Source organism: Cottoperca gobio, chromosome 6 (genome assembly GCF_900634415.1).
Source record: "Cottoperca gobio chromosome 6, fCotGob3.1, whole genome shotgun sequence".
NCBI lineage: Eukaryota > Metazoa > Chordata > Actinopteri > Perciformes > Bovichtidae > Cottoperca > Cottoperca gobio.
The window spans coordinates 23,256,680-23,276,884 of NC_041360.1; the positions used below are offsets into that span (position 1 = coordinate 23,256,680).

A 20,205-nucleotide genomic window follows, 5' to 3' on the forward strand; every position below is an offset into this window, starting at 1 on the left:
GTGTGTGTGAGATGACGATCGATGCAAAGAAAAGCTGTTATTTTCCAGTATTGCTCGGTATTCATCCTGTGTTATTGAGTTATCACCATGTAACCGGGTGCTCTAGTTTCCTGTATTGGTTTCTTGGGACTGGATGTTTCCAGTGACTCGGCAAAGTGTGTGTGTGTGTGTGTGTGTGTGTGTGTGTGTGTCACTGATCTGATTGACTGTCTGTCTGCGTGCAAAATTATTTTGGCTCTGTGATATAAACGGTGATTGTCTGCATGCATGGTCGTATCTCAGTAATTACTTCACAGCAGGCTAATCCCAATTTTAATTTTGCGATAAAGTTGAGCCGTCAACAGTGTGTTATAAAAGATTTCCTCTGATGTTCAATGTTGATTTTTGTCGGTCAAAGATGCTCCATTTCAGTCAATGACTTCGATTGAAGTAAATATGAAGCACTTGATGGAGCCGGGTACTTTAACATTCAGCTTGAGTTAAACCTCGGCTGAAATAAGCTTTGTATGTGTGTTGTGTGTGCCGTGACTTTAATGTCACTATTTGTACTAAATGTCTGTGTTAATTGGAATTTGTGCCAAAACTAATATGTTGTCGGAGACATCTTTGATACTTGGAGCAGAAGTTTAGCCCCTCTAACATTTCTTCCCATTGTCAAGCAGCCAACACATCGTATAAATGTAAAAGAAACAAACTTAAAAGTGCAAGGTTCAAATCCCTCTGTGCTTCGTAAACAGGTCCTGCTGAAGTGCCACTGAGCAAGACGACTCAGGAATGACGTACGTTAGCATAGCTGCTTGGCCTGCCAGTGAATCAACAGCTAGTAGTTGCAGAGAGAGTGCTGAGTCACAGTTTGACATTTGCTTCCTACGATTCAGTCCTCACTTCCCACACTGAATCTACATAAATGCAAGGTTTCTACATTAACTATAGAAAGAAACACATTGCTGTAGATGACTTGAAATCAAAAGGAAATGTTTTCCAGCTGGTTGTAGCCGCTCGTCAGTCATCCACCAGTTTTACTTGTCTTTTATCATAAAACACAAGTTGATATTCGTTAATGAATCCTCTTGGGTCTCTTTTTATGGTTCAAAAATCATAACGGAGTCTTCTAACAGCTGCTCTCGATAGCCCGGAGGGACTTCTGATGCTGGTTTAGTTTTAGACTCTTGACATTGACTAGTGTTCCAGTAAATAGTAAAAGTTTAAAGCAGATTTTAAACCACAAGACAGAAATCTCAGTGGAGAAAGGAACATAAAGGAATTCTTGTCTTTAACCTTTATTTACCGATCAAATTTGACAAAATTGATTGTTAATGTAAAAAAACTAAATATGAAACTACTCTTGTATCGCCTTGAACTGTTTTGTTTAATGACATCGTTTTCTGTATTCATGCAACAAATGTACAAACATTTCTGGATTTATTTTTATCTGTTTAGCTTAAAACAAATGTCCTTTTGAAAACCACCAATAAGGCTTTTTCATAATAAGAAAGTGTTTTGCGAGCTGATCTGCACATATCTAATATTAAGGGTTAATAATGTGGTATTTTTAATTGACCACCGAGGGGCCTTTCTCCTTCCCCCCCCCTCAGGTCAAAGGTCATGGTCAACCACTCCGGAGCTTCTGGGTATTCTGTCTTTCCCGCTTCAGCAGTGCAGGTGCTTAACAACATGGAGGTCGTCCATTTGATGTATGGATTCTGCTTTAGGACACAGGTATAGACTAAGGTTGCTATTAATGATTAATCTGCTCATTATGGTTCAAATAAGCAGTGGCCAACACAATTTAATAAATCCCAAGGTCACTATCATCACATAAGACAAAGAAAAGAAGCTGATCCTCACAATGTCGAAGCTGGAACAACGAATATTTGGCCTTTTTGTTGGAAACTTAATTCAACAATTAATCGACGAATCTTCTCTAGTTCATACCTGGAAACAAAACGGGTACAGACTCCACTGCATGTTTTCCAATCTACTAACTCTTAGCTACTCAAGCATTATTTGCCAAGCTGCAAGGATTTGTGATTTTTGGAGCCAATGAACCGCGCTCGCTCTCAGATTATCCGTAAACACGACGGAGGGGAGGCAAACGTCTGGAGAAATTAATCACATGATAGAGCAGACACGTCATTTAGACTAGAAGTTCATTGATTGAAATCTTACTCATGGACACGCAAACTGACAGCTGTACACACGTAAAGCACACACACAGCTCCATCACGTTTATTGCCTCTTAATGATTCGACCACTGGCCACTATAAAGCCCTCATGACTCTCCCAGCTCCACTTGGCAGAGCCCGAGTTGCAGACCAATGTGATCGTTGACATACTTTATTAGGTCGTCTTATTGAGGTATTAGCCGTCTTATGTCGCTGGATAAATGCTTGAATGGGGGAATTAGATGGCTTTCCAATTAGCGACCAACTTGATTATGTAAGTGAAGTCTGGGCAGTGCTTGAAATCGGCTTCTCTCAATGCCAGCTGGACTTTGAACGAGCCTCGTTGGGTTGGTGAATTGTCGAAAAGAATCTGTTGTTACTTTGACAAATAGCTATTCATTTCTGCAAGTCACAAAGTCCAGTGATGTGCTAATTCAGCTTTAGGTCGCTGCTTTACCACCTCTACTACTTCTATCACCATTAATCTCTGCAAACTTGGTGTAAGATTAATTTTTTTTCCACACACCTGTCTTAACAAAGCAAATGGTCCAGTTGCCATTATCTGCTCCCCGCAGGCCCAGCAGGGTAATGGAGCAGTTATAGAGGCAGACTTCTAGCTTTGATGCTAGCTTCCATCAACAGCAACACCTTTTTTGTGTGGGACAGACACCGAGCCCTTACCTGCTCAATTTAGATAAGAGTATCAGCTAAAGGCCGAAATGTAGTTCAGAGACACCGGGAGTGTGTTTCATTGTTGGATGGACTGAGAGAACATTATAAAGCCCATGCAGGAAACTGGCATCACTAGTCTGCTGGCTCATATCCTTGAAAAAGATGCAAATTGTAGTTTGTGTCCAAAATTCATCCAACAAACACTGGCAAACTAAAATACCAGCTAATAATTAAAAGCTTTTTTAGATTAGTTGCTTTTTTATCAATATATAACAGTTGTATCAGTCAAACATACCATATCTAGTATATGTTTCTCCCCAATAATTTGTCCAATACTTTGTTGTATTATTAAATACCTTCAAAAGTAATAACATTCCCATCATATTCAGTTATACTTTGTGTTCAGTGCTAATTTGCAAATGTTAGCATGCTAACAAGCTATGCTAAGATGGTGGACATGGTCAACATTATACCAGCATGTTAGCATTGTCATCATGAGCATTTTAGCATTGTCATTGTGAGCATGTTAGCATTGTCATCATGAGTAGCCTATGTTAGCATTGTCATCATGAGTAGCCTATGTTAGCATTGTCATCATGAGCATGTTAGCATTGTCATCATGAGTAGCCTATGTTAGCATTGTCATCATGAGCATTTAGCATTGTCATCATGAGCATGTTAGCATTGTCATCATGAGTAGCCTATGTTAGCATTGTCATCATGAGCATCCTATGTTAGCATTGTCATCATGAGCATTTAGCATTGTCATCATGAGCATTTTAGCATTGTCATCATGAGCATGTTAGCATTGTCATCATGAGCATTTTAGCATGGTCATTATGAGCATGTTAGCTTTGTCATTGTGAGCATGTTAGCATGCTGATGTTAGCATTTAGCTCAAAGCACTGCTGTGCCAATGTACAGCTTCATAGTTGTTGTTATAGAAATACTATTTTGCTTTGATTTATTTAGCTCACAGAGTTTAACAGTATTTAACTCATTAATGTTAATTTGAGATCTTGATGTCTGCTATCGCGCTTTCATGACATGTTTTAGATTTTTAACGGCTCATTTCATGAATAGTTAGTATACTGTATGTACCCTGTATGTTTTAAATTTAGAGTGAATCAGTTACCTGATCACTGCTGTATGATCGTACTGTACAGTAGCTACATATATTAATTCATATATTTGTTCAAATTCAGTTTTTAGGTCTTCATTTAAAGGGGAAGTGCATGGTGCATACTGGTTCACCCCATCTTAAGGAGAAGCTGACCTGCCAATAGACAGTTTTAGTGTCCCATTTTTAACGTCTGTCAGACGAAACACTGCGTACTGCGCTTGTATTTTTGGGGGCATGGAAACTTCCATTAACATGCGGAACACCCTTACAAAACACTGGCTTATGACTATAAATATTAGTAGCCTACTGACTTTCATAAAACCTCATTGGACAAACCCTTGCAAGGTGTACCTTTTTTGTCCGAGCAACAGCATCTAGATAATCGCTGCGATATATCTCACGATATAGTTAATCCCGTCTCCCGGCGATATTTATGTACGATAAAGAAGTGCTAGTTACATAAATAAGACCCAGACAGAAATCACCGCAGCATAAAACATAAAAGTCTGTGTATTATCTTTGCTTCTCAGAACCCTGGGTAGAGTTTACGAGACAAAGGATGAGTACAGAGAGAACGGGTACTGAGCCGAGAGTCTCGGGACTCGTCGACAACAATGGAGAGAAAAGAGGGGAGGTTCTGGCTCGGAGAATGCAGCAGTGAGCAGTCTTTGCAGTGTTTCGCACCTCCCTGTATGCTCTGCTGCTAAAGCCAGCTCTCCCTGCTGCTGGAGTCTGTGTGTGTGTGTGTGTGTGAGAGAGAGAGAGAAAAATGTACAGATATGCAGAAAATAGCCACGCTGTGTTTGTATTATATTTATGTAAAAAGAGTCTGTTCCGACTCTTGGTACAGACCAATGCGACGAACTCCTCAGCCCCACCCTCCGTTCTCCAAATACCCCCTGCTGAGATGCTGAGATTAGAGTCCCTGTTTTTCTGAACAACATATAATCTCGAGATGCCGAAGCAGTATTCAGTTTCTATCTCTGCTTCGTTGTGCTTGATGAGCTCTCTGTGCAACCATGCGACCCACATCCGATGGTTTGTAAACATACTGCCACGAGCCAGCAGATCCGACTCAGGAACACACGGGGTTAAAAATGTTTTAGTTTAATTTCCCTCTTTTCTTTCTACACACTGGAGGTTATGAGATGTATGAATTGAAAGAGTAAGTGACATCATTATGCAGCTTTTTTCTTTAAAGATGGAGAGCAAGAAGACTCAGTGAAAGCTGCAGAGATTGAAGAGTCTGAATGACGAGGCAAAAAAAGAGAGAGAGAAGAAAGAAATAAGACGGTCTTACACAGTCAAAGCGAGAAATGAGAACTAAATCGATTTGAGAAAACGAAAAGCAGAACTACAATGACTACACAGACGGAAACGGAGACAGAAAAAGAGAGTAGTCGAACCGCAAACAGGCAATTCATGCTGATGGCAGCCATATTGTGCAGGAGTGCAGAGGTGAAGCCTCTGTGTCTGCTGTCGTTCCCCTCCACCATCAGAGGCGAAGAGCAGCAGTAAACATTGATCCCTCCGTCAGGAGTTGTTCCCAGAGGGCCCCGACCTCCACCCCTCTGTCCACTGTGATCTGCTGACAAGGAGATCGCCTTGTATCCAATGTGCCCCACACACACACACACACACACACACACACACACACACAGTCTGAGGGGATGGACCTCGGGCAACGTATAGGTGATGTGAATACAAACCTTTTGTTGTATAACTGACCAAAGTTTGACTCTATGGTGTAACTTTGACATACCATTGAAGTAACAACGCACGTTAAAGGATAATAAATCAATTAATTGGTATTATCAACATTGTAATTACCTAGTTAGTCATATAGTTCAAATATTACACATCTCATTTTGCAATTTAAACCTTCAAACTCCTCCTGCAGACTTTTAAACCTGCAAACAGCAGATTGAAAGAAATCCAACATGCCAAGCTGGATAGTCCTGAACTAAGCCTGCGTGTGCATGTTGATCCAAATCTAGTAGCTGAGCCCAGAAAAGAAACTGCCGCACGCAGTGTTTTTTCCTCCCTTTTATTATTACTTTGAATTGAATGCAACCAATAAATAATAGTGAAAGCTGAAGATATGCGCTCCAGTTTCATTTTGAGCTTGAATATTCATAGATTTGGATCAACATGTGCTTCTCTGAGAGCTTCTACTGCGAGACGCAATTCTGTATAATCGCAGTATACACATTCAAATACAGAAACTTCTTTATGTTGGACTGGATCAGCACCCAAGTCATCTTCCACCCAAAGCCACCTATCTATGAGGCTGTTGTTTCTGATAAGCTGTTATTAGCAAGCGACCAGCCAGTAACCCGCACGCTGGCAGTTTTAAAGCCACCTTAAGCTGAGAGTAAATCCCTGAGGGCCACTGCCACTCACTCAGGAGCCACTGCAGGAGAAAGCTCCAAACAAATAGCAGTCTATCTGCAGCCAATTTAACAGCCAGTGACTTCTGAATAAAATAGTTTTTTTCACCTCTCCATTTCCCATTTTCTGTTTCTCAAGCTTGTGATCTCTAGAGTCTTCTCTGTCAGGGGAAAGCTTCTTCTCTCCCTTTTCCATCACTTTGGGTTTTCCTACCTTAAGGGATTGAATATGTTGTCATTGTGTGAGGGAAGGTCACATCGACACTTATTTTTCATAACTGTCGCCTGTATGTGTCTGACCTAGAGACCCTTGTCTTGTGTCTATCACCGTGATGGATGAGAAGTCTCAGCTTGTCAACATATGACTGATAACCAGTTCATAATCATTGTAGCTCTCTCCTGACCGCGCCAGACCTCAGCGATGAAAAGGAGGAATGTCCTTTAAAAAAAAAAAAAAAAAGATGTGGGCTTGTGAGTGCGTGGGTGTGAATGCAGCATGTATTTATGTCCCCGCTTCACGGTGGAAGATAAGCTGTAAGAAAGTCTTCAATATGCTCAATCTATTTCTGCTTTAAGCAAAAATTGCTGCAAGTGTAATGGGTCTAGCTCTGGGTTGTGTTGTATAAAGGACACGCACCACCACACTACACAGGACAGCCTTTCAACACTTTATAGTAAGACACCACAGATGGCATCAGTGTAATTTCCCTTTGATTGTAGAGAAATTGGAGGAAATGTAACACTTGAGGCGATAAAATGTACCCTTCAAAATAAGTTTCTCTTTGTAAGTCTCATAATTGAGTATTATTATTATTGAGTAGTATGCGCCCATATAGTATGCGGCCATATAGTATGCATCCATATAGTATGCGCCCATATAGTATGCGTCCATATAGTATGCGCCATATAGTATGCGCCCATATAGTATGCGCCCATATAGTATGTATCCATATAGTATGTCTCCATATAGTATGTATCCATATAGTATGCGCCCATATAGTATGCATCCATATAGTATGCATCCATCTAAGTATGGCGTCATATAGATGCGTACATATAGTATGCGTCCATATAGTATGCGTCCATATAGTATGCATCCATATAGTATGCGCCCATATAGTATGCGTCCATATAGTATGCGTCATATAGTATGCATCCATATAGTATGCGCCCATATAGTATGTATCCAATATAGTATGCATCCATATAGTATGCATCCATATAGTATGCGCCCATATAGTATGCGTCCATATAGTATGCATCCATAGTAGGCCATATGCATCCCATATAGTAAGCATCCATATAGTATGCATCCATATAGTAATGCATCCATATAGTATGTCCATATAGTATGCGCCCATATAGTATGCATCCATATAGTATGCATCCATATAGTATGCGCCCATATAGTATGCATCCATATAGTATGCGCCCATATAGTATGCATCCATATAGTATGCATCCATATAGTATGCATCCATATAGTATGCGCCCATATAGTATGCATCCATATAGTATGTGCCCATATAGTATGCATCCATATAGTATGCATCCATATAGTATGTCTCCATATAGTATGTGCCCATATAGTATGCATCCATATAGTATGCATCCATATAGTATGCATCCATATAGTATGTGCCCATATAGTATGCATCCATATAGTATGCATCCATATAGTATGCATCCATATAGTATGCGCCCATATAGTATGCATCCATATAGTATGCATCCATATAGTATGCATCCATATAGTATGCGCCCATATAGTATGAGTCCATATAGTATGCGCCCATATAGTATGCGTCCATATAGTATGCATCCATATAGTATGCGCCCATATAGTATGCGCCCATATAGTATGCATCCATATAGTATGCATCCATATAGTATGCGCCCATATAGTATGCGTCCATATAGTATGCGCCCATATAGTATGCATCCATATAGTATGCGCCCATATAGTATGCTTCCATATAGTATGCATCCATATAGTATGCGTCCATATAGTATGCGCCCATATAGTATGCGTCCATATAGTATGCGTCCATATAGTATGCGCCCATATAGTATGCGCCCATATAGTATGCGCCCATATAGTATGCGCCCATATAGTATGCGCCCATATAGTATGCGTCCATATAGTATGCGTCCATATAGTATGCGCCCATATAGTATGCATCCATATAGTATGCATCCATATAGTATGCGTCCATATAGTATGCGCCCATATAGTATGCGCCCATATAGTATGCATCCATATAGTATGCGTCCATATAGTATGCGCCCATATAGTATGCATCCATATAGTATGCATCCATATAGTATGCGTCCATATAGTATGCATCCATATAGTATGTATCCATATAGTATGTGTCCATATAGTATGCGTCCATATAGTATGCATCCATATAGTATGCGTCCGTATAGTATGCGACCATATAGTATGCGACCATATAGTATGCGTCCATATAGTATGCATCCATATAGTATGCATCCATATAGTATGCGTCCATATAGTATGTATCCATATAGTATGTGCCCAATAGTATGCGGCCATATAGTATGAACCCTTATAGTATGCGCCCATATAGTATGCGCCCATATAGTATGCACCCATATAGTATGCACCCATATGTATGCGCCCATATAGTATGCGCCCATATAGTATGCACCCATATAGTATGCATCCATATAGTATGCACCCATATAGTATGCACCCATATAGTATGCACCCATATGTATGCGCCCATATAGTATGCGCCCATATAGTATGCATCCATATAATATGCACCTCACCAGTCGTCTATCAGGTCGCCCTCAACCTTCTTGTTCTAGATACCACCTGAACACAAAAGGCTCATTACTGTAGGTATTTATAATGTCGGACAACGAGGGTAAATGTTTGTAGTGGCCTGAAAAAGATGGCCTGACGTGTGTGTGTGTGTGTGTGTGTGTGTGTGTGTGTGTGTGTGTGTGTGTGTGTGTGTGTGTGTGTGTGTGTGTGTGTGTGTGTGTGTGTGTGTGTGTGTGTGTGTGTGCAGGGGGTAGCAGTGATGTCATGGCTGGCGCGCTGTGGAGCGGGCTCCAAGAGACGTTGACACTTTGCCAATATGCTCTTGTTGCCCTTTTCTAGCAGCAGCTCTGCATTTTCATGCTTCTCAGGGCCGTCAGTCTGTTTCTCTCACTGCCCCTCTGATTATATTCTCTTCCTCTCCTACAAACTTTATTATGAAGGTCTTTCAACAAAGTGATATAGCTTATGTCAATATATCTTCGCCTAACGTTGTTCTACATGGGCCACAGCTTGATAAAAAAGTATTAAACATTAAACACGCTATGGCTAAAGAGGCTATTTTTAGGATTTTAATTGGTCGTGTACTTTAGGCAAGTTTCTCTAAATCCATTTTCCATTTCTAGTTCCACTGCAGTCTCTATTTTGGTCTAACATTTAGGTATTCTTAGAAAGTGTTTGTGTTTTGTTACTGAGGAAAAGCCTTTGAAATGGCATTTATATCATCACAGGAGTAAAGCTCTCTTAGCAACCGAAATTCTGGGCATGAAAGTAGAATAGCCGGAGCAATACTTCGATGTTGAGAATAACATTTTAGAGTTTCATTTAATCTAATCATGTCAATATTCATTTTTATACACAGACATTAGTTTTGTTGTTAAGAAACCCTTAAATGTGGTGATGACCGTGATGCTGAGACATTTTATTTGTTGAAACTAATGTTGCAGGAATTATGTAAAGGAGAAGATGTTCTCAAACTTAGCTTTCAATTTCAATATGCTTTATTGGCATGAATGAATGTGGACAATCTTTGCCAAAGTGTCGAGGATAATTCTGTACTGACATTTGTTTATTTATACATCATGTTATAAACCAATATCAGCCAATGTCTCTGCTCTAGGAAATAGTCAACTGAATATCTGCAACTATTGGTATCAGACATTAGTATTCACATGAACGTGTGTGTGTGTGTGTGTGTGTGTGGGTGGGTGGGTGCCAGTGTATGTGTGTGTAGGGCATCACCATGGCAGTGTGCAGCAACAAAGACTGAATGATAGACTTGCTAAAGGAGCTCAGAGGCCCTTCAAGGAGCGAATAGGAGGAGATTGGGATGGTATTATGGTCTGCCCTGAAATACTCACACACTCTTTCAAAGACATTTCTCTCTTTTAATTTGTCAGACATGATGACAGTGATAGCTGACACTTCAGCCGTGTGTTAAATCAGGTGAAAAGTTCTGGATAAGTTAGTAAAGTACTTTGCAATCAGTGGGCTCATATTCTTTTCTCTCGTCTCATCTTATTCGAGCCGTAATGACTCGTACGCTGATAATAAGTCGGAGCTGTTTAATAACCAAATGTTAAGTCGTGCGGACGGTCTTTAACCAAATCGTTTTGCTTTGTTGGGAATAAATTATATTTTTGCATCTCTTATTGCAGCTTTTCAATGTTTAATTCAACAAGTGTGTATAAGCACGACTAACACTGATGTTTCCAGATGTGTCAGTACGTTCAAAGTGCCCGTTGAAGTTGCACGTTCACGGCTCACTGTTTGACTCGAGGCCTAAACAATCCAGCTGTACTGAAGTTATTCATAGAAAATACACAATTTATCATCAACAATTCTCCAAGAGAAGAATTCAGGAGGAAGATTCACTTTGAGAAAACTCATATTTAATCTGAGACGAGAGGGACTGGAGTTATATATTTTTAAGATGAGATGCACTGTAACGGATCCCTGTGGGGACGTGTGAAGGCTTTGGATATCAAGTCACTCATTTAACCAACATTGTACTTCTGACTGTGCGAGACGCATTTATATCAAGTCAGACAGTCAGTTCTCCCTTAAGAAGACCATGTGACTGAATATACACTTCGTCTATCGTCTTTCAGTCATTAGTCGTTACTTGTCTGCTTATCTGGTACTTTTTGCCTTTTATTTTGTTTCGTTTCTTGATATTTTCACCACTTGTTTAATGAAGTTTTGCTTTTATGTTGTATTTCCAATGTTTAATGTGTTAGGATACGCAGAAGCTCATGCAACCGAATAAAACACAAACCTTGAGCTCGCACATTACAAATTAATTATTTTTACCCAATTTGAATGGATACTGGATACATGTGTGTTTTCTTAGAAACACTATTAGTTAACTTTAACTGGCACAAAGGCTTTAGAGGGTTTAGCAGCCAAAACCTCCAGCGCTGCCAAATCACAGGACCAGGATTAGCATCAGGAACTAAGACTCTGACTTCCTGTTGTGAACGACTGACAGGGATGTTGCTTTGTGTCCTGCAGGTCACTGACGAGGTAAATAATCTACAACTGTCCAGGGTTGATTGTAGTGAGGCGTGTTATTGAGCTAGACAAAACTATTCATTCACAGTAATGAATCAGAAAACCTTCTATATCTTAATTTCTGCACAACTTAATGTCTGACCTTTGAAAACATTTGAGTTCCAGGCCCTGCGCTGCAGACTTCAGCGCTGACGTGACACTTTTAGACACAAACAAAAGCGGTTTTGATGTGAAGCTTTACTGCAGGGAGAAGACGGCTCTGTACCGACATTTTTAATTTTCCAACCCACTTCACACCGCTTTATCTCTACGCTCAGACATTAGTCCGCCGTGTGAGGGAAGGAACGAGCTCACGTTAGGTAAAGGGGATTAAGACCTCCATTAACCTCTGTTGTTCTGATGTGTATATGAAGATCCGATGCATCAGTTCATTAACTCGCTCATTACTACTTAACTTCATTTTACTTGATTTACCTTTTAACAGAGAACAAGGCCAGAGTTACAGCAGTAGGATATTTTGTAGGGCGGGAAATGCTAATTATATTAATTTTAAAAATAATTTAAGTTTCAAGGTTCACGTACCAGCAGAGATTTTGAAATGACATGTGGCTCCAACAGAACATATACAGAATAAGAACAAAACAATGTTACATTCTTCAACATTCATCACAAATAATGGCTTCTCTAAATGTAATAACAGGATGTATTTAGACGTAGATGGGCGGTTTAAATAACACTTTGTTACCTTTCTCTATAATTCATTATACTTGCATTCAAACTGAATACCCGTCTCCCAAGCGACTGTCATGACAAAGCTTGCGGATCATCTGGTTTCTCTCCAGCCCTTTATATCTTCCAATGACCTCGGGGATTACGGTGTTGTTCACTCCACAATAACAAACATCCTGCCTGAACCTTTTGGTTTTCATCCAACAGATACTTTTCCAATTTAAGCTCTCGTTTAAATTCTACAAAGATATCACATGACGTCGTACTTCTGAGCTCATGATTTAAAAATGGCGGTTTTATTCAGCGAATGCAGCCGGCGTGTACTTTGACGTCAGAGGTGAATGTCCTCTTGTTCTCCATGTGTTGTTGAGCTCAAGTCGTCCCTGTTGTCTTGTCTTTAGAGGGAACCAGCAGAGATCTGAAGGTGTGAAATGTATATTCACACCTTCACAGTGCTAAATGTTTGAGACATGAAGACGAGACGTAAAGAACCCACAGGGACGTTTCAGATGCTCGTCAACATCCTTGTAGCTTTAAATACCTTTTTATATCAACCTTTGGTCTACAATACAACTTATGATTCAGTAATTACTTTTATTCTATAAAAAGTAACTCACTACTAGCCAAATGTATTATTTTACTTACCGGTATACTTAATTATAAAGAAAAACATATTTGCATTAAATTATTATTCAATAATAATTGATGAGTTATTTCCACATTATCTTTTTTGAAAGTTTCGATAAACTTTAAAAATAATTATTTATAATATCTCCCACATGTCAAAGCCATCTTCTCTTGCCCAACCCTCCTACCCACCACCTGAAAACATAACAATAATAATAATAATAAAAATAATAATAATAAAGATAATAATAATAATAATAATAAAAATAAAGATAATAATAACAATAATAATAAATATAATAATAATAAAGATGATAATAATAATAATAATAATAATAATAAAGATGATAATAGTAATACATATATTGAGTTTGTAAACTATATTTATACAAATAAAAGTAATAAAAGTAATAATAATAATAACAATAATAATAATAAAGATAATAATAATAATAAAGATGATAATAATAATAATAAAGATGTTAATAGTAATAATAAATTGAGTTTGTAAACTATATTTATACAAATACAAGTAATAATAATAATAACAATACTAATAAAGATGATAATAGTAATAAATACATTGAGTTTGTAAACTATATTTATACAAATAAAAGTAATAATAATAATACTAATAAAGATGATAATAATAAAGATGATAATAGTAATAAATACATTGAGTTTGTAAACTATATTTATACAAATAAAAGTAATAATACTAATAAAGATGATAATAATAAAGATGATAATAGTAATAAATACATTGAGTTTGTAAACTATATTTATACAAATAAAAGTAATAATAATAATAATAAAGATGATAATAATAAAGATAATAATAATAATAAAGATGATAATAATAATAAAGATGTTAATAGTAATAATAAATTGAGTTTGTAAACTATATTTATACAAATAAAAGTAATAATAATAATAACAATAATACTAATAAAGATGATAATAGTAATAAATACATTGAGTTTGTAAACTATATTTATACAAATAAAAGTAATAATAATAATAGGTTATAAAATAATAACAACATTTGACCACAAATTAATTAAAATTGAATGTATACAAAAGAGGTGATATCCAGTATAACATATTCACACCCTGCCTCACGTGTGTGATTATTTTCTGTTGTCATTATTTTGACGAATTTACCCCAAAAACTGCCTAAAGTCGCTCCAGTACGGAAACATTTATAATTATACATGAGGATATGTATTTGAGCCACATGAAGGTGTGTCATCTTTCTGTCATGTCATAGCGATTCACTTACTGCCAGCAGCTGAGGCCATTCTGATAAATTGTGCTTTATGTCTTATGTCCCAAAACAATACGAATGTATCCGCGGGCCGGATTGGATCCTCTGGCGGGCCGGGTTTGGCCCCCGGGCCGCATGTTTGACACCCCTGGTCTAAGCAAAGCGTATCGGCCTCCTTGTTTCACTAATCGACTAATCATCTTAGCTGTAACAATGAACCTTTTCTTCGCAGTGGTCTGGACTAGAAATGTGCATTATTACAACATGTAATGCTTTGACCTTGTTTGTGTGTGTGTGTGTGTGGCTTTAGTATCGTGCTCTTTGGTTTTATATTTAGAACAGGAAGTCTGTCTGACGATACATTACAGTTATGACTGTTACATTAGAAAGAGGAGCTGTCCTTGGTACTGAATCATTTCCCTCTACGATACACGGAAACATTCTTGTTGCAGAGACATCGTGGAGAGTTAAAAGCTTCTCTTACAACTTCTCAGTTACTGCTCAAAAATGTTTTGCATGTTGTCTTCAGATTCCTTGAACCCGCTCACCCTCCCCCTGTAAATGTGGAACATGCTATCTGGAGCAGTGCAGTGGCTGGGCCTCGGTCGATCAGTGCTCCGTTTCTTGTCGCCTTTAAACAGAGCGTTCTCGTTTTGGGAGTTCAGACGTGGATATTTATATCAAGCAGGTCAGCGGAGGAAGAGCCGCAATGAGCAGAAACACTGAGTTCTGTCTGACGGATGACCTTCCTTCCTCTGGGCCTCGCAGTTATGAGCGGTGTCGTGTAAAGATCGAGAGGGAGTGAAGAGTTCACTTTCCAAGAGCCTCAAGTCAACAGACAGAAGTGGGGCACATGACGCCCAGTGTCTGCGCTGCCACCAGTTATTCTCGTCAAGAAAATAGATCATAGGGACGACGTGATCTTAGTCCCACATCTGCACACAGATACCAAAAAAAGAAGTTGTCTTTTCTATATTTAGTCCTCTCAGATTTATAAAGAAGCACTGGAGGCGAAGCTTTGACAGCCGACGACACAAACGCAGTAGTAGCTGCAGAAGGAGTTTTGTCTTTCGTTGTGGACTGAGTGAACTGCAGAACTATGTCACCATGATATGCTAACGTCCACAGCTTTGACGTTCAAAATCATCGCACATCACTTGAGCTGGAGAACCGACTGGTTTGATTAGAAAAAAGCTAAAAGTATTTAAGATTGATTCCGCTGACGACGCGTGCGGTGAGCCGGTAAACCCCTGAGCGGTAACGAGAGGTGTTTTCAAACGGTGCGAGTAGAAATGATCAGCTAGTGTCAACATTTTCATAAGACTCTTTGCAAATGCCTCCGGCTGAAAGTCGCTTGGTGTGAAAGGATGATGCTCCCTCTCTGTCTGGGATGCCGGGGAAGGAAAGCCACGGGGATGAATAGATGAGGGCGACTTGGCTGAACATCGCACCCTTCAAAAGGACTGTTTAAACAAACGCATGTAAGCTGAGCAACAGAAGCCGGCCTGCCCGAGGAGGCTTTCGCTTCAAACTGTGGATATGATGACGCCCTTACGGCTGACTCACTTCACCGGGTTGTAGTTTCCAGTTATTTATTACAATATACAGAGCACAGGGTTAAAAGACGGATGATGGATCCCACACGGCTTTCTTTTGTTGCCCAACTGTGACTTTGACTGAGTAATACGTTGTGCTGCAGACCTTCCTGCCAATAAGCCTGAAACTAGTGTCATCAATGCTTTTGAGGAGCTCCACTCTGACGTTCCTTAATTAAAATCATTTGTTTTCATTTGTCTTCTCGCTGGATCCCAGCCTTGAGGATAAGGACAGAGAAAGGCTGACGTGGTGGTGGTGTGTGGACTGTAGCAGGTGGAGATGTGTGTTATTAAGGCGTGGCTGACGCAGTGCAGAGATAAGTCCATTCCCACCTTGATTAAATATACTTTCTTTATAGTGTGGTAATGTTGAATAAAGTAGTTATTCTTCCATTCAGATCACTTTCTTGTGACTGATCACAAAATACAACTTTAACTTAGATTTAATAATAATTAAAAAAGAAATCTGTTATTATGTTAAGAATTATTTAAATGATTATGTGTAACGTTAAGGACGTCACTCTGAGAGCGTTTCAGCATCAGATCATTAGCAACTTTACAGTTCTGCTTCACTTTCACTGTGTTTTCTAATATAAAGTACCGGCCCAGCACCGAACCACAGACACACACAGTTAGACACCAGCTGCTGAACATCCAGAAGCATTTTATCCGCTAAAGAGCCGAATATTTCCCTCTGGAGATGGTGGAGACCAAAAACGGAGCTAAAAGCAGAGTGAATATTGACTTACATTCATCAGTTTGACACAAACAAGACTCATTGTTGTGTTTACTGCATTAAGTATAATTATATCTTTATTATAATATGTATATTAAGGAATTATTATTTATTTGTGTTGAATACACAACACATGACGTCCAAACTCTCTGGGGACCCGAGCTACATTTAATATCATGATTTTTGCGCATCGCTGCAAAAACTTTATTGAAACACATTCAGACACAACATCTGTATTAGGGTATAACATGCTGTGGTACAACTTTATTTTGTATTTGATTGTTCTTTGCACAAAGATCCAGTAAAAACTGATAAAAGAGAAAATTAAAATGTACACATATAGTTTCTTCTTTTCAGTAACTCATCAGCTTTACTCTGTAACATCTGAAATGCTCTCAGCACAGACGATCACTGCGATAAGTTCACCACTTAGTCTCTGCAGCAGCAGCATTAAGTAGGTCTTTATTAGAAGTGCAGGTCAAACAGACTCAGAGGGAGAGGATCATGTCGCACACACTAATTAAAGCTCAGATTAAATGTCGCTTCTGGTGGGGCGACTATCAGTAAAGGCTCTTTTAGAAACAAAGATGAATGAGTCTTCATTTTTGGTAAATGAGAAGGTGATCTTTTAGACCTTTTTAAAACTTGTAGTCAAGAAAGTTTGAGGTTGAAAAAAAACTAATTGGGCCACATAGTCCATCACAAGTGAAATGTTCCATGATGCACTGTATGAAGTTGAGTGTGCCATCATGAGTGTGTATGTGATGGAGACTGGAGACACATCACTTTCACGTCACTAAATCTTCCCATTCAGCCACGTCTTTGGTATTTGAACCTCCAGTCAGCAGGTTTACTGCACTTACAAGACGTATGTCATCAACCCCAATGAAAGGGCCTTTTAAAGTCTTTGTGCACCAATGTCTCGTCCACAGATTCCCGTGTATGTGTTTGGGAGTGAAAGTGAACCTGATCTGAGAGACTTCCAGCCTGCAGCGGCAGTGACAGTCCTCTCAGACGCTCTGCATTGTTGCTGTTCTCTGACGGGGGGGAACAGCAGCGTTTCAGACTGACTTAGTGTCTTTGTTGTTGTAGTATCACATTGTACCAGGCTGCAGTGTCAGCGTGCAACAAGTCACCCTGCAGGCAGCCGTGGACAGCAGCAAGCGCGGCCTCTTCTCCTCCCTCTCACCTGAGGAAAGCACATCAGGAGGTCAAATTCAAACCTTGACGCTGGCGTCTCCAGAGTCTGTATGCACGAGGTTGCCTCAGTTGTTTGGCGTGTTGCTCTCGTCAGCGTTAGAAGTATGAAAGCAACACAACTTGCGAATCATCGCTCACCCTCGCAGCTTAGTCACCGTGCTGTGAAACCGGACGCGTCTGTGGGCAGATCTGCTGAAGTGTTAGAACTCCTCCTGACTGCAGCAGCAGCAGCAGCTTTCTCTGATCAGTGACGGGTATCATCCTCTCCTCTCCATGCAGGGGTCAGCCGAGTGGAAAAAAACATCATTGTTTTCTCACATTAGTGACGGTGACTGCAGTGAGTCTGCAGGAACATATGGCCGCCAGTGTGTTGCTATGGTAACATCAACAGAGGGAGCCACATCCTCTCGTTCGCTTCGGTGAACGTTTGTTTGATATTTAGGAAGCGTTTGTGAATGTATCTTCACTTTACAGTCGAGCATAGGTTTTATTATTCTGTGTCCTTTCACTGAGGTTAGTCATTTAAAATCAATCTGCCGGCTTCATGTGTTTTAAATGCAATTTAATCCGAAGTCTAAGTATTTCAAACATTCTGGCTGCTACACATCAGCATGTTAGCATGATGATGCATTTAGCTCGACGCTCCTCTGTGCACGAGTGCAGCCTCACGGAGCAGCACGGCTGTGAACAAGCTGCAGACAACACAACACAAACAACAACCAGCTCAAGATGAATATATTTAATTTCTATTTATTCTGCGTGAACTACAGATGTTGCTGCTGCACATGTGAAATGCAACGTTTACAATTTAGTTTCCAAAAAGAGCCTTCCAGAACAGCAGAGTGAAACATGTTCATGATCTGAATTTAGAGAGAGGAGAAAATGACTTTTCGCTAGATGAGAGGAAAATAATGTTGAATATAAAACAGTTGACCGTTGAAATGTTAATGCCATTTAGTTTGATGAAGAATAAGAAAGCACAAAATACAACCAGGAGCTGGAAGCAGAGAAGATGTGTGATTACCATCTGCAGTGTAACAGCTACTCACTGAGAGCTTCTGACTCACAGATCGTCTAGACGTTTAAGTAATGTGCTGATTACCTTCTTGATATGGAAGCTGAGTCTTGAAATTACTTTTCTTATCAGTTTCATTCGAACTCTCATCCATCTTAACTGTTGCTAATCTTCCTCGTAAGGTCTCAGTCGTTTATACGTCACAGTGCTTGAGGCTGAGAATGAGTTACGTCCGAGGTTCTTCATGGAAAACACATGTTGTCAGCGCTGATCCTAAAAAAAAGATGGCGAAGCACTGAAGATCCCGGTGGATGGTGGAGCCACTGAGAGCACCTCTATCATTAAAGCTCTCTAATATTAGAGCCTGCATCTGTGCTGAAACAAAGGGGAATTAAAAGCTTAACATCACCTCAGAGAGGAATTAACTGCTGATGCATAATTATAATGAATATGCAGGATGTATGGAAATTAGGCTCAACGCTGAAGTGCATTCTGTGATACTGTCTTTGTTTTTGTGTGCAGATTTCCATGCATTAGTGTTGTTACTAACACAATTGTTAATATGTCTGGTGTGGTCTCCTACCTTCAACCAGGAGCAAATTGCAAGTGTCAAGGGTGAATTATATTGGTCTCAACTTCACCCATCAGACAACAGTGACCTATTTCCTCTTCCAACTTTTGTTCTTGCGTTGATGCACACGTGTGCGGGCTGTAGTGATTGTCCTACATACAATGCAGTAAAGTAAAGCTCCCTGACTCAAAGAGGTTTTTCCAGATTAAGACAGGAAAGTCATCCAGCTACACGTCTTCAGCCCAGATGGCTGTTCCAACCTTCAGACCTGGATGGAGTTGATTCTGAATCTGAATCTGAAGTGCTTTACCCGTGAAAGATGTTCACACGATGTTTTCAATCTTCTCCTTCAGGACAAAGAACCCTTCACCACAGAAGTGACGTCCTAGAGACCGTGGTGCTCGTCAACCCTTCAGAAGACAACGTTGTGTCGGAGGTAACGTCAACATAATCTAAGGAACAGGACCCCCGCTGGTCACATCGACACCAACAGATCAATAGTGCTGCATGTTTAAACAAGAGGAAAACAAGTAGATATCTAAAGGACGCAGGAATGGTGTTAAGCTGTGGCATGTGAGATATTCTATTGCAGCAGTTTAAATAATCAGTAGGTATTAAGATTATTATTGGTACGTGATGAACATGAAGTTTGCATAAGAGATTAAAATCAAGATATATCTGATCAAAGAGAATGAGTTTATAAATGTGATGCTTTCAGAATGCTTTGAACAATAGGCGCTACGCACACATGAGGCGGAACAAAAGAAGTGATTAGAAACTCAGTAAATCACGTGCCTTCACATTTGT

General features: G+C 39.6%; 1 protein-coding gene across 1 annotated transcript in view; it reads left to right on the forward strand.

Annotated features, from left to right (window-relative positions):
• Positions 1 to 20,205, forward strand: part of map1ab (microtubule-associated protein 1Ab) — a 59,015-nt gene that overhangs the window by 21,096 nt on the left and 17,714 nt on the right. The window contains 1 exon segment of the mRNA XM_029433403.1: positions 19,752 to 19,834. Coding sequence (XP_029289263.1) covers positions 19,752 to 19,834 — 83 coding nt within the window.